The 24,928-nt window shown below is 39.1% G+C and overlaps 1 protein-coding gene across 1 annotated transcript in view; it reads right to left on the bottom strand.

Annotated features, from left to right (window-relative positions):
- LOC116309414 (exostosin-1) overlaps nt 1–24,658 on the bottom strand; it is a 338,957-nt gene extending 314,299 nt beyond the window's left edge. Inside the window, exons 1-3 of the mRNA XM_039598639.1 lie at nt 23,791–24,658; nt 22,531–23,133; nt 20,848–21,599 (exon numbers count right to left, since the gene is read on the bottom strand). Of these exons, the coding sequence (XP_039454573.1) occupies nt 20,848–21,599; nt 22,531–22,827 (1,049 nt within the window). The 5' untranslated portion in view covers nt 22,828–23,133; nt 23,791–24,658. The remainder of the gene's footprint in view (nt 1–20,847; nt 21,600–22,530; nt 23,134–23,790) is intronic.
- Between the last annotated feature and the right edge of the window lie 270 nt (nt 24,659–24,928).

The raw sequence follows: 24,928 nt of genomic DNA, 5'->3' as shown, positions 1-24,928 counted from the left end.
GAGGATGTCAAAAGGAAACCTGGAGTAGGCTTGTGAGTAAAAGCAAAGGAAAGGAAAGGAAAAAAGCAAGTAATGACACAAGAAAGTGAAGATGGGAGGAGAGGAGGAGCAGACTGCTGGGTTGTTGAGTGTGTAAGCATGTGATAAGCAGCAGCTATCCAGCTGTATCTGCCTGAGGAGAGACACAGATAAGACTTAATCTGTTCTGATTATATTTAAACAAACACTTTGCTCTTTTTCAGTCTTACTTCCATGTATTAGTTTTACAGGGTCAGGGTCATTTTTGGCATAAATGATAATATATTTTATATTTTATAGGTTAGTAAGAAAAGGCAGCAAAATGAAGATGTCAAATCTGAGCTTTGTAAAATGATGAAAAGATGGTCTGGAAAAAAAATCGAATTTAATTGAAGTTAAATTACTGAACTAGTCATAAATCAAAGAACTACATACACATATACATAGACACACATATCTACATTTATACATATATATGTGTGTGTATATATATATATATATATATATATATATATATATATATATATATATATATATATATATCAATGTGTTTTGCAGAGTTATCCTCATCAGTAAGTTTGGATCATTTAAAGGGGCATTACATCCAAACTCTGTCTTTTAAATGAGCTCAATTTAAATGTCTCGTTTTCTAATTAACGTGTCAGTCGGAGCTGCTGATAGGATGCATGAAGGAGCGTTTCCGCAGGTCCTGCAGCTGTCGGATTGTACAATCAAAACTGCTCCCAACAAACATAGATGTTTACATCAGCGCTGTAACTTGCACTATTTTATCAACCGATTCACACTACAACCTGGATTTGCCTCTTATCTGTATTTAATTTATTTAATTTTAATAACTGTACAGTACTCTGTTGTTGGTAACTATTGTCCTTGATGTAAATATGTAAAAAAAAATTGTATGTTTCTGTTCTGTGTCCTGTTTGTTTGTATGTGTGTTTTTCTTGCTGTTAGAACCAAATTTCCCCTTGTGGGACAATTAAAGGATTATTCTATTCTATTCTAGTCAAGAGGTTAGGTTTAGGTCAGGGGTCTGCAACCTTTTACACCCAAAGAGCCATTTGGACCCGGTTTCCACGCAAAAGAAAACACTGGGAGCCGCAAATACTTTTTGACATCTAAAATGAAGATAACACTGTATATATTGTTTTTTATCTTTATGCTTTGTGTGAACAACTAAGGTGTGCTGCTTATGAAATCCATGAAGTGCTACAGAGAAAATTAAATTATATTTATGTAATCAACACATTTTGAACTCTTAAAGAAATATAACAAAAGGAAAGACACCAACCTGAACTAAAATGATCCATGTAGCAAACAAAAACTGTTGTGAGCCGCCACCCTTATATCGCCTTTGGGCTGTTGGAGCCTTGACCTGACTCTTAAAAAATAATTGGAAAAAATCACTATGCTGCTAAAAGATGAAAAATAGATATTTGCAAAATTCTGCCTAAATATGTATTTTACCTGGTTAATGCGTGCGGCGGGGCGTGGTTTGCAGCGCCGCTGCAGGGGAGTCGGATGCACCTGAGCAGCACCCGCAATCGCGCCTCGCCGCCTTAAAGCCTGTGCTCTCTCTGTTGTTGTGTTGTCGGGCTGTGAGCTGAAAAGCTACAGCCGGCTGTATGCTTACAGCAACCGTGTGTGAAAAGTGCTCAATAAAGAGATGCTCAAAAGCATGCTCATAGAAACATCGTCGGGTTTGCCGTGATTTGTTTACAATGGGACTTCTTCTCCTGAACCTCTGCGCACAGAGTCCGCAAATCGGGGCTATACGAAGTCAGTTTACGCAGGACTGTAAGCTGTCATCTGTCAGGCATGAACGGTGTTTGTCTTTAACATAGTTCACGGTGGAGAACAGCTGCTGACATAATGTGGATCCGAAGATCCATAATTGGCCTACCTGGGGTTGAAAGTCTCGATAAATGCACGGCGTTTCAGCGGGTATACCGGCTTCCGCGAGTGTGACGCTTATTTTGAGCGATGAAAAAATAATAGAATATAATTTTATTTTTATATTTCAATATCACAATAATCTTCCAATTTAGAACTACGAGTTAAAAAGAACTAACATAAATAAAATACACTTCAGCTAAATACTTCTAATTTATTTGCCCAAACCACGCGGAGCCGCAGTATAAGGACTAAAGAGCCGCATGCGGCTCCGGAGCCGCGGGTTGCCGACCCCTGGTTTAGGTTCACTTTCACTGCAGACCACTTAATGCATCGCATTCCCATATGTTTCCCCCCCTCCCACTTTTCTGTTAACAGTCAAAATGATCCTGTCTAATAAAGGGTAAATGCAAAAGATATAAAACTGGGAAAAGCTGGAGCCAGATGAAGATGACTCAGATACACAGTGATTAGTCTCATACTTAAAAATAGAAGCAACATAAATGCAGAAATGTTTCTAGTCCTGCTTCTTTCTAGATGCGCACACATACTAAAAATAGTAGATACATATTTGGGTCACAAAGGAACTTCTTGCTGGCAACTATATGTTAATAGGAAGGGAATTTTATCATTTTTATTACTATTGATGATGTGATGTATGTTTTTCTAAAGAGGAAAATGCCAAATAAACCATATTGTAAAAACGATGTCTTTTCACCTCTGTGCACCTGCAGGATGAGGATGAGGCTGCTGGCTGTTTTGCTCCGCCTGTAAACCATGACACTGCAGAAGTCCATAGGCCAAGAATAGCCGCAGGGTTTCAAAGTGCAATATCACATTTTCATAATGAGAACCAATGAGCTGTAAATCCCTGCTGACACGGTTATGGAGCGAGAAGAGCTTATGGCAGCGATACTGAAACTATTAAACAGTTGCCTTCCTCTGGTGCTAGGTATAGTGTGTGTGTGTGTGTGTGTGTGTGTGTGTGTGTGTGTGTGTGTGTGTGTGTGTGTGTGTGTGAGAATGTAAACATGTAAATGTATGTGTGTGTTTGTCAGCAGTAATAAGAAACAGTTGCATGTGCCTTTTCAGGAATAAATTCCCAGTGTGATACTTAGGAACATATTGTTTAAAGGCTGTACTTTTTTATTTATTATTAACCAAATCCCACATTGCCTTGGGGTAGAGAGGTGTGTGCGTGTGTGTGTGTGTGCATGTGCGTGTGTGTGTGTGTGTGTGTGTGTGTGTGTGTGTGTGCATGTGTGTGCATGTGTGTGTGTAGGAGCTTGTATGAGCTGGACAAGTTTGTTTTGTGAAACTGAATCTTTCATGGGTTTTCATTATTTTCCAGAATCAGTGCTGTAAAAGCTCTACACGTACGATAAATACATTACTGAAAGAAACACTGATAACTTTTTATTTCTTTATTATTGATTCTTTTCTGTTATTTCCCATATATTCATCAGTTTCCTTAACATCTATCCAGTTCAGGGTCATGGGAGGGCTGAAGCCTATCCCACCTCACACCCAGGCAGATAACCACTCACTCTCATATTCGAGTTTACAACCAATTTAGAATCTAATCTAATGTAAATCAGATATACTATCTTTGGACTGAAGGAGGAAACCTGTTCACAAAGAATCCACAATAGCCCAGAGAGAAAATGCAAACTCAACACACAAAGGCCCCCAACATTCAGATCCAAGACCTTCTCGCTGTGTGGCACTGAACCAGCATCCTTTCTGTAATCTTTAAAAACAATTAAAAATACATAACATGTGTAAGACATAAAAGATGAAAATATGAAACTGTGCAGGTACATTGTTTTGCCAAAAATACAGTACATTACTGTTAGTATTAGGTTATTATTAATTTAAATCTAAAAGATCTTCTTTATTATCTGTCAATAGATTTTTTTTTTCATGTATTGGATTTTTAAGAGCTCTTATTAAAAAAGAAAATAGAGAGACTAAAGGGGAATGAAAAGGCCTGTGTTGAAGGGCATCTGCTCAAAGATGTTCCACAAAGCAGCAGTTGTTTTTGTTTGACCTCATCCATGTATTTTCGATCCTTTTTTCCTGCTACCTCATACTAGTTAAATATATGTTGTTATTCTGTCTCATTCCTAGAATTTAGAATAATTTATTCAATCATAAAATAAAAATTGACACTGAAAACAAAAGCTGTGGAAGTAAATTTGCGAGAAGTCAAAATAATGGTTATTAATCGATCCTTGAATTCACTACAGTGCTGTCAAAGATCAAAAGCTTTTTATTCAAGGACACTCCAGCTTTTGCTCTGGGAAAAATGCTTTTCCTCTATGTTGTCTTGCCTGAAAAAAAGGATAATAAATGCAAATGCTTGAAACAAATTAATTGCAAAGTTTTTGCTGGTTACGCCTACAGTAGGATGTACTGTTGTGTCTGGCTCCCTCATGCTTATGAGAACTGACAAACCGGCAGAGTGTAGTGCATGAGCTGGAACACACTCGTGCTCGTTTTTACAAATAATTAATTTTTCTTTTTACATCTCTTTTTTCACATCTCAAACAAATAAGCAAACCCTTCTGACACTGAATCAAGACAGCCTTTGCTGTGGCATGGGTCATTATCCTGTTGGAGGTAGCCATTAGAAGATTGGGGCATAAAGGGAGGCATATGGTCAGCAACAACATTCAGAACTGATTGGTACTGTGGGCCCAAAGTGTGCCAAGAAACCATTACACCACCACCAGCAGTCTGCAGTACAAACCAGTATAAAGGGCATGCTGATAGCAACAAATTCTAGACACGTACAACTGAGAGACAACAAAAATCCAGAATCTATGTGCCGGGACTAATTTTTCCAGTGTTCAACCATGTCTGCTGCTACCAAACATACTGATATCTGATACAAACTTAACTAAAACTCCTGGCCTTAATATGTAGGATTCTGTGCACTGCATTTGTGCTAAATGATTAGCTGATTATTGCAGAAATAATCAAGGTACGTCTATTCAATGTGTAGTAACAGAAAAATCAAACTCCAAAAGATACAACTGGAGCAAAAGCAAGGATGTGCATGTGCCCATGTTCTGTGCAAGACAACTCATATTCCTGTTTAGTATCCACGTCTCACTCATAATAAATCATAAAGCCTGCTGATATGAATTGTTAATAAAGAGATTTTCATCCAGTTTGCCTGCAGAGTATCCAGTTGCAAAGTATCCAGTCCAATCTTCCCCTCATGTAAGAAATAGGAGCAGTTTTCACTGAGCTGGAGAATCAACAATACAGCAGAAAATGCTTTAGGGCAGTGGTTCCCAAAGTGTGGGGCCCGCCCCCTAGGGGGGGCGCAGAGCTATTGCAGGGGGGGCGCGGCATGAAAAGGGAAAAAAAACAAAAACAAAAACAACGCTTGGACACTGCTAGCACGGGGCGCCCACACACAGTGTTGCCAACTTAGCGACTTTGTCGCTATATTTAGGGAGTTTTCAGACCCCTTTAGCGACTTTTTTTCTAAAAAGCGACTAGCAACAAATCTGGCGACTTTTTCTGGTGTTACTGGAGACTTATATATGATGACTTTTTGACGTGAAAGCGTGTATCGCTCCTACTCTCAACAAGCAGTGGGTGCTGCCATGGGCACCTCACCCGTGCCAAAGGGCTCACAGGCGGAGGATAGTCCTCACGCAGCTTCTATCAGGGCAGGAGATGTTCAAACCTATGCGTCCAAACTGCAAATGAATCGCGCATGAGTGAAGCCGCTGCTCCCGCACTGACTGTAACGCAGTCAGTTCTTCTTTTACTGTTATGCTGTTTTGTGGATCACAACGTTTAAAACTACTTATAAACACACACACACACACAAAGTAACTCCACCAGAGTGCCTATTTCGGGTCACTTTTGCCGGTCCAAGCCCGGATAAAGGACATTAAAAAAAACAATAATTGCTAAAAGAAATTTAATTTGTAGCTCTAAATAAATTCTAAATGCATTTAGGACGTTTTTTACTCACTTTATGTCTCTTCCACGATGTTATTTCTCTCTCCAACAACGTTACAATTACATTAGCATGACCAATTATGCAAATTAGGCGATGACGTCATTTGGCGACTTTTAGCGACTTTTAGGACAGCCAATAGCGATTTTCATTACTGAGGAGTTGGCAACACTGCCCACACAAACGCAAAGCAGGAGATGAAGCATAGCTGAATATGTTTCCAAACCAACCTCATTCTAAGCCAAAGACTAGAAAATATGGTGAAGCATATCTTCCCTTTGGTTTCACCTGCACAAGTGCTGAGGTAGGTCTCCCTGCAGAATTAGTTTTCCCTGCATCGGGAGCAGCGCTGGGCTGTTCAAATCACGGACAAACAGTATCCCACAGTTGTTTATGTTTTTGAACCCATTTTGTAGAGGGTTTTTTTTGAAAAATGTATTGATAGCAATGTTGAACATTATTACACAGGAAAAAAAACAACTACATGTAAAATAATTACACCGTGATGCCTCTGCCTTTCTAAATGGAGGGACAGTAATGGCCTGTATATGTAAGCGTGTAAAACCTGCAGAGTCAGATTAACAGTATTTTGTCTCTATCTGCCATTCATCTCATGTAAACAATAACGTGGCGCACAGTGTGACGTGAAAAAGGCACATACCTTTGACATTGCATGACAAACTCTGTATTCCTTGTCCACACGTAAACGCAAAAAAAAGGAGTTTTAAAAAATCTCCGTTCTCGGTGATTCGATACGCCGTTTACATGTGCCCGAAACAGCTGCGCGTTCAAAAATACCCGTGTAGGTGCGGACGGAGCGTAAAAGAGTTGGTAGTTTATTTTCTTACTACCTGTAATTTATTGCAGATTATTTGTATTTGCTTAATTGTTTAATAAATGTTTGAGGTGTGAAATAAACCGCAATGGAGCAAAATATGGGTGTGTGTGGTTGAAGGATGTGTTTGTGCGTGTGCGTGCGCGCGTGCACGCGCGGGGGTGGGGGGGCGCGAACATTTTTCTTGTTAAACAAGGGGGGCCCAGCAAAAAAAGTTTGGGAACCACTGCTTTAGGGAGTCATAATACAAAAAATACTTGATACTAAATCAACAACAGCTAAAATTGTCCCGCAGTATATGGATCTCGGCAAGTAGAAAGAGAAAAAGATGGACACTTCTGCTGTAATATGTGTGTGTTCAGGGATCTATGGCTGCAAATGTTTGTGAAACCAAGCAGTAGAGAAAACTGTTCGGCTTTTTGGACCATTTGTTTCCGCTCAGAAAAAACAAATACACAGGGTGACATGCAGCAAATGAAAAATCATACAAGAGCAACACTTTCTTGTTTCCTCTCTGATAAAGTTTCCTCTCTTTCCTGTTGCTGTGCGTGTGTGTGTGTTTGAAACGTGATGGATTCACACTGCAATCCATCCTGCCAGGCAGTGTTTCCACTATTTTACCACCTCTCTAATTCCGTCCTCCTGGTCTCTCTCGGTGAGGATGGATGGCAAACATCCTGTTAAGCTCCCACACACCTTTACTTCAACTCAACTGATTGTCACTGCTCAGCACACTAATGCACAGAGAGAAAGAGAAGACGAAATAAAGACAGCAAACTTTGGCAGAGAAATCAGAGTTAGGAAGAAAGGTCGAATGGAGACGGCAAAAGAGAAGGAAAAAAAAATAGTGTGATTGAGTCGAATTGTGTTCCTGGCTCATTTTCTGGGTACATAAGGAAAGAAAGTGATGTGCAGTCGAGTGAGAGGGCTGGCAACATTTCATGCTGCTGCAGAAAATGACATCCTTTCTGCAGACAGACAGCATAGCATCACATAGACCCAGACAAAGACGTTCTTTCAGCATGTGTTGTTACTGTCAAACTGACGTGACGAAGAGTGGGCACTCACCGTTTGTTCGAGAAAAGCGAGACATAAATTGAGTTTTATTCTGGTATAAAGTGTAAAGTTCAAGCATATTTACAGAAAACTCGCATTCAGAAGGTTTACCATTTTCCAAGTTTACTTTTAAGGAAACTTAGGAGACGCCCTGACAATTCCGAGTGCAACCATCAAACCGGTCTCCTTAAAAGTTTAAGGTAGGAATTTCTTTACCCAACTACATCCTAAAGTAGGACAAAACTGCCTCGCTCATGTGCAGCTGCAATGTTTATACCATAAAAGTTGTAGCAGGAGAAGTTGATTCACATTGTGAGTCATAGTACATTAAGGCAAAAGCACAGTTATTGCTACAGTTGGTTGGAGATTGTGATTTCATTTACGTTAATGGAGTGCATGCTGTCAAGTCAAGTGTTTTCCAGGCACAGAGGAAAAAGTATGTTATTTTCCAGAGTTGTTGTGTTTGCAAACAATAGATAAATAAATAAAATCAATTTTAAGAATTTATAATAAAAAGTTTAGTAGCATAACATTTTGTTATTTTAATTTATTGTATGTTTCCTGTTTTAAATTATCAAAATATACAGTTATTATATTTTACCATTTTATTTATATTAAACTATATTATATTAGGCAGTAGAAATTAAGGCACTTAGTTCTTCACGATTTCACACCTAACTTGTTTGGTCCAGTAAACAATGGGAAATGCAAATAGGTGAAGCCAACAAAGCACAGGTGAGTTATTTTATGTTCTTTCTTACAGCAAATACTAGTAAATTTGTAAGTTTACTCACTTCCAAAGAAATGAACAGTCTCTTATTTTCATGGTAGTTTCCTAGAAAGAGTATTAACCAAAAATCCAGAGAAAAACCCCACACATCACATAAACGTTATATAATTATTTGCCTGTAGCATGTTTGTCAGTAGGTTAGGAAGTGGAGTCACAAATTTGAGGCACCGATTCGTCTTCTCACAACTTTCTTACACTTTTCACAAGTAATAATGTCTTCTTTGCTTCTGAATTCCAGGAGGAGGAAACATTACTTCTCAAGTCATTCACAAGACGAGACATTGAAAAAACAGCTAACAGCCATTCAGCATGAAAAAGTTTGCCAGGAAAGGTCAGGTGCAAATTTAATGCTGATTGCAGTTTACTTTGAACTTGCAAATTCAGTGCTATTTCAAGAGCTCAGACAAAAACTTAAGTCAATCAATCAGACAAATGTTTAAACTCACACAGTTTGCTGGCTTGTCTTCCTCACAGTGACCATTTGGCCTCTGATACTTTAACTTGTTCTTCCCAATAAGACTGACAGTGGGCCAAGTAAAATAAATGCCAAGGCCCCGTCGCACTAAATGCCAATCTATATTTGGATTTCACACAGCAAGAACTATTAACCTCTATTCATCTTCTGATTGGCTGCAGTAGTGAAGTCAAAGCTGATCAATAGAGTTTCCTTTTACCCTCCAACCAGCCTTGGCAGAAGCCTTCAATGCATTGACAAGTTCAGCTGTTCTTGTCTGCTGGCTGAGAAATCTGCAGCCATTTAATGGCCCCTAGAAACTCTTAAAGAGCCTGTAAAGAATCGTGTCTCCACAACTTTTATTAGTCTGAGTTAGGAGGAAATAAGAAGAGGATATTGTTTGTCAAAATGAATTATTATTCATCTGTATTTACGGTATGTTGTGATTGTTTTTCAGAAGTTCTAATAAGATTTTATATTGATTTCTTATTACTGAATTCATTGGCCAGCTGTGGCCAAAGGAGGTCATTATTTACGCAACACATTTGCAGCCAATTTCTTTCCTCTATCGGAAGAGAAGAAACGTACAGGAAGAAAAACACTTGTTTAGAAATAATAAATAAACTACTTGAGGTGTCACTAAAAAAGGAAACTGTCAGTTATCCATCAGACTCTGAATACACTGGATGAAATCATTTATTTCACTATATTCTTTCACACGCCTGTTGCCAAAAAGTTTCAAAAAGTCAGAATTTATATATTGAATATATCAAAATTCCCACAATCCATCAGACAGGCAGGCTGACAGAGGCATTATCAAAAAGATCAGGGAACTTTTCAGTTTATACTTGGTGTGACTTGAAGGTTTTATTTTGACTCTTTGATTCTTTGGACACATTTAAGAGAGAAAACAATCGTGGTTTGAGTTTAAATAGACCGTTTAAAGACACCAACCACATTAGAAACTCTTTCACTCCCATGGCTCGTTGCATGGATGTTGATTACAAACAATTTAACTGCAAATCAAAATGCAATTTAGTTGAACAGGGATGCGATTTTCCAGAGACAGGGCTCAGATTGTGTTGCTCAGGATCACCAGGTTTCTTTGACTTTATTCTAACAGTTTTAATCTTTTCTGTCATTCCTGTTGGGTAACTGTACCTCATTTTGATAGATATTAAAGATTTCATTAAGTACTTAAACTGTTTATTTGGTTTATTTTCATGTATACTGCAGCGACTGTTATCCAAAGACTTTATTTTCTGAATGTTTGCAAGTGCAGTGTTACAAACGGGCCGGTTTAGCCACCTTTTTGTTGCTTTAATTAGGTTTCTAATGTGGTCACACATGAAAGTGTCTTAGAAGTCCTTAACTTGTCTCTCTCCTTCACTGAAACTGACAGAGTTTGTTATTATTCTTCACGGAGCTCTTCATCATGACTTGCATCAAAGATGCACTAAGACAGCAGTAAAACCTTTTCCATGGGTTACTTTAGCACAGCAGTTGAAGCAGGAAGATGTGAGGAAAAGAGCAAGAGGCAGAGGAGTGAGGAAGAGGACAGATAAGGGGAATAAAGGAGAGAACAGGAGAGGAATGGAAAATGGAGGAGAAGATGAGAAGAATGAGAGGGATGAAGGTGAAGAGAGAGGATGGTGGGGAGTAAGGAAGATAAGCAGCAACAAGGAAAGAGGGCTTTACCTTTTGATGTGTTTTAACAGAACAACTCACAACAAGCCCAGCAAGAAATAACTAAAAAAAAACAAAAAAAAAAAAAAAACAGTGACAGCAGGCCACCCACATGACCGCCGCTGACATTTCAATTAATACAGTCAGACACTTTTCTCCCATCATACATATTGGATTCTGCAGCTGCCAGAGATTCACAGATGTGACAGCAGCTGTGTTTCCATCTGAATATATTTATGCATACTTGGACGCATCAAATTAAAAACACTGAACAGTGAGAGCCCATTATAACTAATTCATTTAGAATCTTTACTTTCTTTTGATGAAATAATTAGTGATGAAAGCACATTTGGTGAATGATGACAGAGTAGCATGCGAACACTTGGTGTCAAATATTTGTCCATTACGAGCTTTTAGAGATGCTGCTTGTGTGCCTCGATCAGCTTGTCAGGATATGCCCTTTCACTTCTTTAGTACATGCAAGTTCTGCAGAAAAGGGACATTTTCATGACATGTGATCTCTTCAGACCTTGTCTAGTACCTACACTATAGTACTGTACAAAAGTCTCGTTTCTCAATATTTTCCCAGCAAATTAGGAAGAAGTTACAGCAATTTATTGAAACAAACATGAAAACAGGAATGGAAATAAATGCATACTTGTATACAAGTTAGCATTTAGTAAGGTCAAAAACAGAGTTTGTGCATTTAAGCTTTAAAGTCAGCAATTTCTATGACCACCTTTGTTCTTCAACACAGCTCTCTTAGGCAAGGTTTATTGGGAATTCTTTAAGTACTTTTCAGGACTTGTCCTTCAGGCTTCTTGAAGGACATTTAAAGCTCTTCTTCTTCTTTTGCCCCCTTTTCTTCTGTTCTCTGTCAAGATGATCCTTCTCTGCTTCAAATATTATTGAAGTCCTTAAAAATAAAGCCATTGCCAGTCAGACTTTCCAAATGGCATTGCATTGTGGAAAAAATCTGATGGCTTTTCTTCATTCATAATTTCATCAGTTTTGACAAGATTCCCAAGCTGAAAGCCCCAAACCATGACAGAGGTTCCACTATGTCTTACAGATTCAGTTCAACTCAATTTATATAGCGCCAAATCACAACGACAGTTGCCTCGAGATACTTTATATTGTAAGGACCCCCTTGGTTTAAATTTGGATTCATCGCTTCATAAGACCTGCTCCCACTGATTTTCACTCCAGTTATTGTGTAATTTGGCTTACCACGTAGATATACCTGACACTTCTTTTTTTGTCGTCCTGTTCCAGTTTCCTGAAATATTTTAAGGACACTACACACCATAAGAAGACATGCCAGGTTTTTGGCTAATAGCCGTTTGAGAATCACCTTCTTGGTACAAAAATACTATTTTATGTCTGTCAAACTGTCTTAAAAAAATTTGAACAAACTGTGTTTTTGCAACAGGCTGCCAGTAACACAGTGCGTAAGAATACCATTAAAATTGTTCAATTAAATTAAATAAAATTGCTAAATTGTCTCTTACGTGTAGAAACAAAACTGGTTTATCCTTTGAGTTAAGTGCCTTCTTTATGCTTGAATGATTCATGGATCTGTGTAAAGTGGATTAACAAACAACACCTTTCCTTTTAAAATGATCAGGTACACGGACTGGACTGAAAACGTGGGAAAAATTATGTGTTGTATTAAAAATAAAAGGGTGTTACACCAAACCTAGCCAATCAATTCACATCGGAGCATGCCTGGTCGGTGGTTTAACTTTTCTTTGCTGAATCTTTTGTGAGAATCCATGTCAAAGCTCTTACATTTCTCCTCCATTCAGAATACACATTATCAGCACAATAATAGCTTGATTCAAACAACCTAAGAGGGTCAGAACTAAAAGTGATGCTGCACTTTGGACACTTTCTGACATCTAGACAATAGCCTGTCAGAGTGGCCTGCTCTGACATATATGGAAATGTGTGTTATAAGCACTATGAGCTTAGAAAAGGAAAAAAGAGGCTGATGGATAGACAACACACTCTTTTCTTTGTAAGACCAACAAATTAATCGACTGTCAGGTTTTTTTTAATTTTCCATGTTTTTTTGAACACAAGACAGAGTCGCTCACACCAATTTGGTCAGTACCTCTGTTTGTACAACAAACAGAGGTACAACACAACACAGGTCATGAAAAATGTCAAACTATGATTGGGACCAATAGGTCTCTCAAGTCTGTTGGCTAAATTTCTTTAATAACACATGACTCTGCATTCACTCATAATCTGGTGCAACCATAAAGAATTCCTTCAGTCTTAACATGGCATTACACATTTTATTCTAGATAGACTAAATATTTTATTTACACTAAGTTCCATTCAACAATGTTTTTTATGTGTTTTCTATCTTCACTACAAGTGTAGGTGTACAGCTATAAAGCAAGCAGAGGATGCCTCCAAAAAAGGTGAAGACCTGAGTTGGCCTCTGAAATCTTTACTGAAAGATTTACTGAAGCTGTAAAATGATGCATTTGGTGAAACCTTCAGGAGGGTAATTACAGTTCAATTCCAAAGAGAGACCAAGCATGGTGACAAAAACCTGAATTCACAAGCGTGCAGGCTACTAGCTAAACCAATTACATTGTGCAAAAAGTGGAAAACTTGTATATCCAATTCATTTATGGCACATTTAGCTCAGAGCTGCGTGCCTGCACACTGCTGTTTCATGTTATTGCCAGTTTAGCACCATGAAACAGGTCTTAACTAGCGTCACACCTTTTCTGTTGTTGCCTCACTTATTATGACTTGATCGATCTTTGCTATTAGCTGAAAATGAAAGATACTGACAGCTTACAACATGCTGGTAAAAACTCTCTTTACCTGCTTAAGCTGCACTAATTTACTGTCTTTATATCCAATTCAAATTCTAATTATACTGTTCTGACCAAATTTATTAGAACACCTGTCATTAAAACAAGAAGAAATATTTTAAAGATCTGTAAAAAAAAAAAAAAAAAAAAAAATTATTTATAAGTAGAATTTATATTGGTATTTAACAGAAAAGAAATATACAAATTTAAGCCAACACACTGGACTTCTATGAGAAGTCAAATAAGCATAACATTCAGGCAAATAACATTTTTTTCTGTTTAGGACTGGCAAATTATTGTAAGTTGGCATCTTAATAAAAAAGGATAGTTTTTTTAAAAACAGTTTAAAAAAAAAAACTGTAAATCTGTAAATTTGTGCATAACAACAATCAGATTTTTATTTTAGCAATAAAAAAATAATTTTGATAAAAGAACTTATTGGTGGATTAAACATTATGGAAACATTAATCATTTAGGGCAGCTGTGGCATAAACCTTGACCTGAGTGGTGGTCTAATAAATTTGTTAAGCACTGTAAATATATTCTCCTATAAATAATCTCTTCATTTACAGCAAAGGTGGGAATTTTTTTGTGTGTGTGTATAAAAATGCATCCTTTGGCATTTAAAGGCCATCTATAACTCAACAGCCACAGAAAACTGAGATGGGGCCAGAAAGTAAAACGGAGCTTATCCTTGTCAGTGTGTTGTCAGTTTAAGGTGATCTTTTCACAGCAGGAAGAAAATCGTATGAAATGCCAATCAAAAAGTCTAAAATGCATTGACAGCAAATACTGTGATTTAAAACGGATGCTGGTTAGTTATACAAAAACACAATTGCTGGCAAGTTATGCAAATATTTTAAATTGCAGAAGCTTTTCACTCTAACAAAGCGAATGATAAAGAAAAAACTATTCAGGTAGGGGAAAAAACAATTAACTTAATTTAGAAGAAAAAAAGTTTTATTGGCCTAATTTTTATATTTTCTTGTAAAAAAAAAATCTAATTCTTTTAGAGAAACATGGGATCCCACAGTTTCAGCACTTTTAATTAATGAGAAAATAAAACGTAACTGGCAGTTTAACACTTCAGCATATACTGTGTATTTATTGTGTGCTCCAGCCTGGCATTCCTCTCGGCCAATGCAATCCTCATACTCAACAAATCATACAGAAATCCCAGCCCACAGTCCCTCCCCCGAACTCAACGTTTTCCAATTCTCATCCATTCTTCACTGTATTAATCTGCACAGATGATAAATTGTGGTTGCAGTAGGCAAATTCTCACCAAACAAACACACACACACACACACACACACACACACACACACACACACACACACACACACACACACACACACACACACACACACACACACACACACACACACACACACACACACACACACACACACACACACACACAACCTGTTTAATGTGCAGCTTGGCCACTGATTTATCTAGGTGTATTTCAGAGTTTAAAAATATGTTATCATCTTCTTTGAAATCTTCATTCAAAGATGAAAATGATGGAGTAGACAGAAGCAGAGGAAATGTGATAATTCTGTTCATAAACTGAAACTCAGACTTGAAGAAATTCAACAAACTGTGAATCTGTGCATGATATTTTTGACAGTAAGTTAACCATTTATTATTTTTTTAAGCTTGTGTGAGATTACTAGACAGTTAAAACATGTGCAGGTTGCATAGTTTGCAGTGTTGTGATAAAATTTGGAATAATGGACTAATGTAGCCTGATGGAGAGAGCCTATGCTGTCCTTGTTCACTGAAAGGTTAAAGTAGCACTTATCAGTTCGAATTAAAGATAAAATATTCCCAAGTGTCACTTAGCAAGTTCCACTTTCATGCTATAGGCAGGCATAGAAAAACACCCATGCTAGCAGTTAAATGTGCAAGAGCAGTAAACTTCAGATCCAGCATTTGAACAGGTCACGTGATCGCTTAGTCTGTCCTCAATGAAAACAAGCCTGCTGGAGCTCACAATATAGTCAATTTTGGAGTTATTTTTAAGGTTAATGAGCAGGAAGAAAAAAATGAAACAACATATTTATGGCTTGAACAGGACACCTCGCATCACATCTGGCTAGCCTCCACATACTCTTTCTTCTTTCCTTTCCTGTTTTGACCCTGTAAGGGTCATCATCAAAGATGTGACAGTGATTTGGATTAAACATTTTATCTGCTTTTCTGTAAATTAAGCCCTGAGCCTATGATATCAAATTGTCTTTGGGTAGACTCTTCTGTATAGCAAAGCTCTAATTGGTTCAGCTGGCTGTTATCTATGTACAGTAAAACAGCGTGAGTTCAATCTGGTGCCGCTCAGAGGGAGGTGAGATTTCTATCTATCCCCTTCATTCACAGCTTAATTCAATTGGAGGGCAATTATCGACCGCCCCAAGGCTTCAAGATCCTCATTGGTTTCTGTTCCCATCAGGGAGTCTCGCAGTGTAGGATCCCCCCTGACTGCACTGGGTGATGTCTGTATCGATGTGCTGTGTGTAAGACACCAGAGGAAGCAGCAGCAAACAGGCAGGAAGGCGCTCTCAGTCACAACCTCGAGAATCAAAAGATTCTTAAGCTGGATTCATCTGACTTGTTTAACAGCATGAAGCTTTTAACAGCAAACTTTTATCCTTTTGGAATAAGAATGATCAAACTTACCACATGACAGATTTTGCCACAGACATCCAGAAAATAGATATAGATATATATATATATATATATATATATATATATATATATATATATATATATATATATATATATATATATATATATATATATCTCAACAAAACCAAAAAGCCTACAGTTAATTTTTTTTCGTTCCCATTTTGTTTTCTTCAGTGAGCCGGAAATCTGAGCCATGTTTTCAGTTAACATGATCTGGAATGGCACCTGCAACAATGAAAAGTGATTTAATTTGGCCCATCTTCCCTCTGAGTTCATGTTGTTGTGCATCCCTGGATTAGTTTCAGCACTGCTGCTGCTGACTCATTGCTCACGACCGCAAACAACGACAAACATAAACGTCTGTGTCAAACTGACCTGCCTTATCAATTTAGTCCCCCTTTTTTCTTTTACTTCTTTGGAGTTTCACAAGCGATCTGTAAGTAGTTATCAAGTCATTAATACAAACTGAAGGAGACTCCAGCAATCTGCCAGCGACCAATGCAGCACAGTACAGGACAGCAAGCCCTCACCAACGAGTCAGGCAATTCACATTTTTACCAAGGAACCAGTAGTTTCCACTGGTCCAGAAGTCCAAAAGACTGCCACACTGAAGGGTGGATCTGACAAATTTTACTCAGACATATTTATTCTTATGGGTGTAGTCCTAAACTCTTTGATCACACCTTTTATTTTTGAATATTTTGGCTAACTGGATCCATTTTTAAAAAGAAATATGTGAATATGGTCATTTATACAAGAGAAATGGTGTTATTAACACAGAATCTAATGTTCACATCCTTGCATTCAGATCTCAGTCTACAAAGAGTATGGATACATTTCTTTACTAAAGTTTGAGTTTCTCCAGCTTTAAATAAATATGGAAGCATTTAGGATTTTTGCATGATCAAAATAATTGTCAGTTCTGTAATATTTGCTGGATTAAACCGATTTAGGTTACATAACACACCTTTATTCAAACCCTTTATTTGTTGTATTTATTGTATTTAAGTCTGTGCCCCATGTGTTTTTCACTAATGAGACAAAAGTCTCTGAATGTGTTGTTGTCAATTATTAGTCCAAGTGCTCAGTCTGGATAGTCTTAAATAATCTCTGCACAGAAAAAACAAAAAACGACGGTGACTAAACAGACTGTACAAGCTGCACACTTTTCCCACAGCGAGCTAGAATTTACCATCAACCATCAGTTTCTTAAACATCAAAATATACATGAAGCAGAGCTCTACATACCATCTCATGTGTCTCATCTGACAAAGTAAGTTCCCCTTTACACTTAATCACTTTTATTATAAGTAAGATAGACAGCAAGCTTTAAAGTTCCTTAAAATGTCTTGTTAAGTCAAATTATGAGAAAGAAGAACAAAAGAGCACCTTAGAGCAGAACATTTGGTATTTAATAACAGCCTGATATCACACTGAGACTGAGAAAATGATTAATGTACTATTTAATTAGTGAGGCAGGCTTATAAGCACTTTCGGTTCAGGAGCATATGGATTATTGCCTTTTGTGCTTTATTCAGCATTGAGTACATGGTGGATTTCTTTCTGAGTACCTTTAACATGCATTATGTGGTTTGTTTTTCTTCCCTAAAAGCTGCTCATAAAGCCACTAGTTTTACCAGCCAGCTTCATTAAATCAACACATTTTCATGAACAAGTTCAAGTTAAATAAAAGTCTTAATGGACTTTTGTATTGTATTGTCTAGATTCCTCTGAAGCAGCAATCCTCCTACCACACAACACACCTACAGGAAAATGTTCCAATACATAATAAATGAAGTGACTATTAAAGACAAACTGGGCTTTCAGCGAACACAGTGGTCACATATACCATTTCCAATTTGTTATTCTTATTGTCTGAGATAGTTTTATATTTTGTCTGCATTCTAGAGACATGTGTTCTCAGCATGCAGTCAGCTGCTGATAAAGTATTGGTACAGGCCTGTGAAGCAACAAGAAATGTGATCCTGTACCACTGATTACAGTCATTGCACCTTCAGAAACACACCGCAGTCCATTAGCAGTGGGACACTGACAGATTTTTCTTTTGCTGTGCTGGCTTTGTACTGCAGCACATTCGATTTGAAATGAAAGAGAAACCGAGGGGTTCATCTATTGACTTTTCATATACAACCTCCAACTTCAGATAGTGAAATGTTTCCAGTAAATAAAAATATACCAAGCGATGTCAACAGTGAATGTTTTTAGAGGATTTTTATGCTGGATCAGAGGAACACACACACACACACACTCCATGGAGAAAAGGACTGAGCCACCTAAACATTACATCTGCAGGAGCTGCTCAGCAATAGAAACTCATGACATGAAGGTCCCAGCTTTTTTATTATATGTTATATGATATATGTTAATGGCAATTAATCTACAGTTTATTCTATCACAGTACCTTGCTTGAATTCAGTGAGCTCTTTAGACTCAACCTTTCACAAGTGTTTGTGAAAGCAGACTGCATGGAGAGATGCCTGATTTTATATACCTGTAGCAACAGGATTAAGAACACCTGAATTCAGAGATTAAGAGGTGTGGCCTAATAATTTTGCCCAATATAATGTATATAGGGTCAGTGGTGGGGACAAAGACACATCAAATTATTGCCCTCTGTCTCCATTTGTGTTTTAGCATCTTTCATCGTGTTATTTTGATTTTAAACAGCAAACAGCGTAACAGGTTTGGTATCTGCTACAGCAGATGGCCATTTTCCAGCAAACTCAGTAGTCACCTTTGTAGCATTAAACTCCAGTTAGACGTTTGAGAGTAGCTCCTGAACGTAGGAGAGCATGTAGCTGCTAAAGACACTTATTATTTTGAGAGTCCCAGCAAATTTATACTTAAATGTATGCCGTTGATACGTTGTAACCGCAAACCCCTCTAAATTAACCTGTGTTACAACCTGATGGGCACCTTTCTGGAAATGTAACTTGTGATTGGCCTGTTCAATACCTCTGAATGCTCCTGTGCATTTCTGGATAATGTTTTGGTGTCGTTTTGGCACATCGGTGAGAAAACAACAATCATTGCCTCAATAGAAGGACTCACTGATGTCAGCATTTTATTTGTTTCCATCTTAGCTGGGACTGCATAAAAAGCACCAGGAGACAATCACAAGTTAATTAACACATAAAACACCATGCATGAATGCTGGCAAGCGTGTCAGCCACTTACGTCGGTTACAGAGTAGGCTCTGCGAACACTCACAACAGAAGTCTAAATCAGCCGTTAGGCCACACTGAAACCACATCTAAAAACAATTCAGTTGTTAGACTTCTCGCTGTGACTGTGAAACTTGTTTCTGTTCTCACTAAGTGGCCAAAACATATCAGTAATGTATTGATGGTCTTACAAGCGAAGTATTAGCAGATTTCCCAGAAGTGGATTCAGAGTAGTCCTAATGAAGGCCGCTGAATAAAGTTTGAAGTCTGCAAGAATTCACTATGACTGAAATCGGATTTTCAGACCAAGTTTCAACATTAAACCCATTACAACCTTAACTGTATGTTAGGGACCACTGGAACATTTTATTTAAGAAAAAGAAAAAGTCCAAACTGCTGTTCTTGAATGAACAATGTCTCAGATGCAATAGTTGCTGACTTCTCTGTGTGCAGACGCTTACTGTAAAATTTCAGCTGCTGTTTGGCAGCACTGAGCTTTCCTTCGGACCTCGACAATTTCTAAACCTAAAATATGCAACAGATGACTCGGACTAACAAAGTGAGACGAGTCAAGAACGGTGCCTCTGTTTCACTCTAAGTGCAATGGATTCTCTTCTTTCAGCTGTCAGCTCAAGCTAAAACTTTCAAAAGGTGAACTTCTCGGCTCAGATCGCTTTTCTCTCGACCAACTGCTGAGCTGACAAAACTTTCCATCTTTCAGCCGATGCTTCTCTGCTCTCCTGCTCCTCTCTCTCCTTCACACACACACACACACACACACACACACACACACACACACACACACACACACACACACACACACACACAAACCTGCACAAATACCCTCACTTTTCTGTAGCATTTTGTCTCAGGAGCACAGCGACACTGAAGCTCAACTCCCATGGCAATTGTGAAATATGTGCATGAAAGCATCCAACCTGTTTAATTCAAATAAAGAAGAAGTGCTTCAGGCACAGCAGCCCCCAATGCTCAACACTGTGAAGAAGGAGAGTTTGCAGCCAGTAAACCAAATTTGTAAAGATTGACAGTACTAACATGCAAACTCCAACACAACAAGCACTTGTGAGGAGTTGTACTGATCCACAAACTCGCTGCATTTGAAATAACCAGCAGCAAGAAGCAGCTGATAATGAGATAGCATCACAAGTTACTTCTTCTAAAGTGTGTGCTAGCTGATCTGTTTCAAAACACAATAAGCACTGCATTAACAGATGAAAATATCCAAGTCTGCAAGGACATTACAGTTTAAAGGTGAGAACCTCTTTGCATGGAATGCTAATGCATGGAGCATGAAAAGCATTCAGACCAAGAAATTGACTTTTACAGATTTCAAAGCCACTTAAAACTACAAAAAGGTGAACGAAACATCACAAATCAATCTTACTTTGAGTAGTCTTCATTATCTCTGTCACAGCGCGAGTCCTTATGTTTCTCCCAGTCTTTGCCATGTTTACATGTCGTCAGCAGAATAATATCTTCCCCATTGTGGATGTGATACAAAGCATTCCTGGTCTCCGAACCTATACCAGTTAAGTACCTTTTCCCTTTGAAAACCAGCTGGTACTTCCTGGAAGGTGGTGCATCGTTTAGTGTCAGATAACCTATGCCCCCTCCTTTTAGTGGATGATCCTTTGAGAATAGAGGGATGGAAATATCATAGTTAGGTCGGAAGTTGACCACATCTGCACTGGCCTTGGCCAGCATGGCCTGTCCCACCTCAAAGCCCAAATCCTCAGTGTAGTCCGGCCAAGACCCAGAGTAAAGGTTGAATATGAGGTGATTCCTGCCATCGTTCCATGTGGGCAGGTTCTGGATACGCGATCTAATGTTCTGGACGTACTGCACTGAGAGCTGGTCCCTGTCCAATGTGTCCACAGCTAGAATAAAGAGACAGGCCCTCAAAGGGTCTGTGGTGTGGAACCGGGACTCTTCAATGGAGGTCAAGATCTTCTTGTAGGTCTCTGAGATCTCGCTGCCTCTCTGTTGAGGGTAGATGTAAACCTTGAATCCCGACTGGCAGCGAGCAAAGTCAAAGCAGGTTTCCATGCGGCAGCGCTTGTTCTTGTAGATGTTGTCACGGATCGCCCGTCGTTCACGAGGGGAGGTGTGCTGGTGATGGAGCTGAGGGGTGTCCTCCTGTATCCACAGAAAAAAATGTATCTATTAACATCACACCAATGTTTGTACAATACAGTCAACTCTCCACTAAAACAAACTCCAAAAAAAAAAACCCAGAAATGAATAAATAGTTGCTGCTGAAAACTGCTTTTGAAAATTCCTGGCTGCAAACTGCTCCCTCATCAGTACTGACTGGCCTGTTGCATTACTTGCAATCCTGAATTCTTCAGCTGGTAATTTGTGCTTGATTTCCCCAAAGCAATGGTGCTTAGCCATCTATGCTTGTAATCCCTTAAAGCAAACTAATGTCTATGCACAAGAACTTGCATATCTGCTTAGACAGCAGTGTGTGAAAAGAAAAAAAAGTAAAGCAGTGTAGGTGGAAATGCAGAAAAGCCAGAACGTGACACGCTGCATTGATACCATAGATTGGTACTCACTTCGCAATATCCACAGCATTTTTCCCCTTAATTCTGAATATCGCTGTAACTTCCTTGAATTTAATATTCTTTTTACTACTGGGAAGTGTTTTTGCCTTCCTAAAAGTTTCTTCTCTCTTCACTTCTTTCTATAACACCTACCACCGCCAACGCTTAACACTAGGCTATTTTCAGCATGAATGCCTGGTAAGAGCTCAGCCAAAAAGAGATGTTTCGTTTTCAGATATTTTGATTTGAATGAAAGAATCTTTTTTCTTTGGTAGAGAAAATACTGAAAAAAAGAACATAATCTGTGTTATCATCATCATCATCATCATTACATAATTCCCCATAGGGAACAATCACAAAAGCTTTGAAACCATCCTCCTTAACTCAGTTTTACTGTTCTGTCCTGTTGTTGGACTTTCATTGTGATCACTAAATGCTTATAAATTGGACTTTTTCACTTCTTTTTGTTTTTACTTAAAGAGCTTTCATTGTTTCTTTTCTTATAAATCGTTCCAGTCTACCTCCTGCTCTCCTCCCTCCAAATACGGCTCCAGCTGCTTGGTCGACTCCGGCCAGTGTCTGGGTGGTCTGGATGGACTTCTCTGGGGCAATGGCTGGGGCTGGTAGTACACTTCCTTACTTTGGCGGTAGTACTGGTATTCTTGTTGGTGGTACTGATGATACAGGGGGTACTGGGGAAACTGATGATACTGGTACGGCTGCTGTTGGAACTCCCCAATTTGCAGACCCCACAGATATATGAGGAAGAGAAGACCGGCCCCCACAGACACGAGCAGGTACCTCTTCTTGGCCTGCATGTGTGCTGTGGGGGGAGGAAAAGGAGGAGGTGGTGGGTCTGGGGAGGGAAGAGAGGAGAATAGGGTGGAGGTTCACAATAAGACGAGGTGGGCAGCGGGTTTGAGAATAGTGATGGAGCTGAAAAAGGGTCAACTTAGATATTAAAATAAAATAAATATTAATAAAAGGGAGTAAAAGCGTTGACAAAGGGGTGCCAAAAGAAAGAAGGGAAACGGGGGCGAGGAAATGACGAGGAGAGGGGTTGCAGGGAGGTAGATGCAGGTCAGCTCTCTACCCGCAACTCGGCATTTTGGGTTTTGGCGTCACTAAAAGAAAACATAAATAGAAAATGATCAATGATATAAGATATCGGAGTTTCTGAGACAAATAAACATTTTTAAAATAAATAATTGGTACAATTTTCCACGGAAAAAAATAAGAATAACAGGGTAGAAGCTCTGTGAAAAATGTTAAACCACATCTGAGCACCTTTACTCAACACAATATATGTCATAAATACACAAAAATCTGCATAAAGATGCGGCATTAAAATAATAAAAGCCCATGCGGATTTGTACACGTTAAGTTCGACGATCTGTTTTGATATTTAACTTTTTCAAAAAGTTTTTTTTTTTTTTTTTTGCTAAATGTGACAGGGACGGCTCAGTAGCGCTTCTGACTTTCTTAAACAGTATGCAGAGCCCGGTGTTCGCTTAAAACTGAATTGACTGATAACGGTGGCTGTTTCGACATCATCGTCACAGCGCAGGGTGACTCGTTAGGGGCGAAGGTGTCAGTTGATGACAGGTTCGCCACTAAAATGCAGCATTTCTGAAGGGAGTTTGCAGCGAGCTACACGTTCAACACATGGGCTGTTTTTGCCAGGAACACCACCTCTATTATTAACTCTTTAGGAATTTCTACCTTAAAAATTATATTTCATAACTCTTTAGTAAGCGTAATTCCTAATTGAATCCTCTCACCTGTTTGTATAGAACACCTGTGGTTCCAGGAAGTGTCCGCTGCTCTCCCCTCCAGCCCGTGGAGGAATATCCACTTCGGAAACACATTCTTCATTAACCCTCGAACTGTAAATCCATTAGCAAATGACACGCTATGTTGAAACCACGTGCGGAAGGAAATTCACAGAGCTCACAGAGATCCACGGTGCGCTGCCTTCATGCTCCGCCGCGTCCCAGTCACAAACTTTCCGCGAGACAGGACCACAGTCCCGGCGGAACACACAGCACAGCGAGCTGTGAACGCGACAGGTTCCCACGGTGAGAATTCAGATGCACACTCATCTGCCAGAAGAGCCGCGATCACAGCGACAGCATCCATCCAGAATTAAGTCGGTTAAACAAGGCGCGTGCATCTCCAATCAGCATCAGCCATGCCCTCTCTCAGAAACCCACAGCCAGAGAAGACCCAAACTTTGAAATTGAAATCCCCTGTGCGCTCCCGCTCACAGTCAGAAATGAGCAGAAATCATCATCATCCCAGGTAAGTTAAGGAGACGCCGGCGCACCTGATCTGGAGAGATGCGTATCAATAAAATCCTACCAGGAGCGTCTTCGACCGGCGGGAGCGTTTCTCTATGGAGTAAAGAAAATGGATCAAATAAGCGTCACAAGAGAACAATGATGTTCTTCTGGGCTATACTACGAGAATACGGGGTTCCAATAGCATTTCCATCCTCACGTTTCCATCCTGAAATCAACTGGATCCGAGCTGCGGCACCGTACAGCATCCAGCAGCATCAGCAGCAGCGCTGATAAGCCAGACAGTAGCAGGCTGGCAGACTTGGGGGGGATCGGAGTATGCATGGGGCGTCTGTTTGCTCTGATAAGGTGCAGGAGCCCGCCATAATTCAGTATCTCCCAGTTTGCATTTGTAAATGTGTTTGTATCTGGTTAATGGAGCGTGCAACAAAAACAAGAGACGTCCCAAGAAATTACTGAAATCACAGATCACGGGGAAGTCCCAGAGGTGCACTCACAGGACCTCTGTGTCATTCCTGCTTTCATTTTATAAATCAAACTCCATTCAGAAAACTGCAAATGTTGGACTAAAGTTGTAAAACACGACTTGTTGCAAAAGTACAGTTTAACCATGTGGGAT

Source organism: Oreochromis aureus, linkage group 15 (genome assembly GCF_013358895.1).
Source record: "Oreochromis aureus strain Israel breed Guangdong linkage group 15, ZZ_aureus, whole genome shotgun sequence".
NCBI classification, from domain to species: Eukaryota; Metazoa; Chordata; class Actinopteri; order Cichliformes; family Cichlidae; genus Oreochromis; species Oreochromis aureus.
Note: the sequence above shows the minus strand (reverse complement) of the source record. Positions and strands in the feature narration are given on the sequence as shown.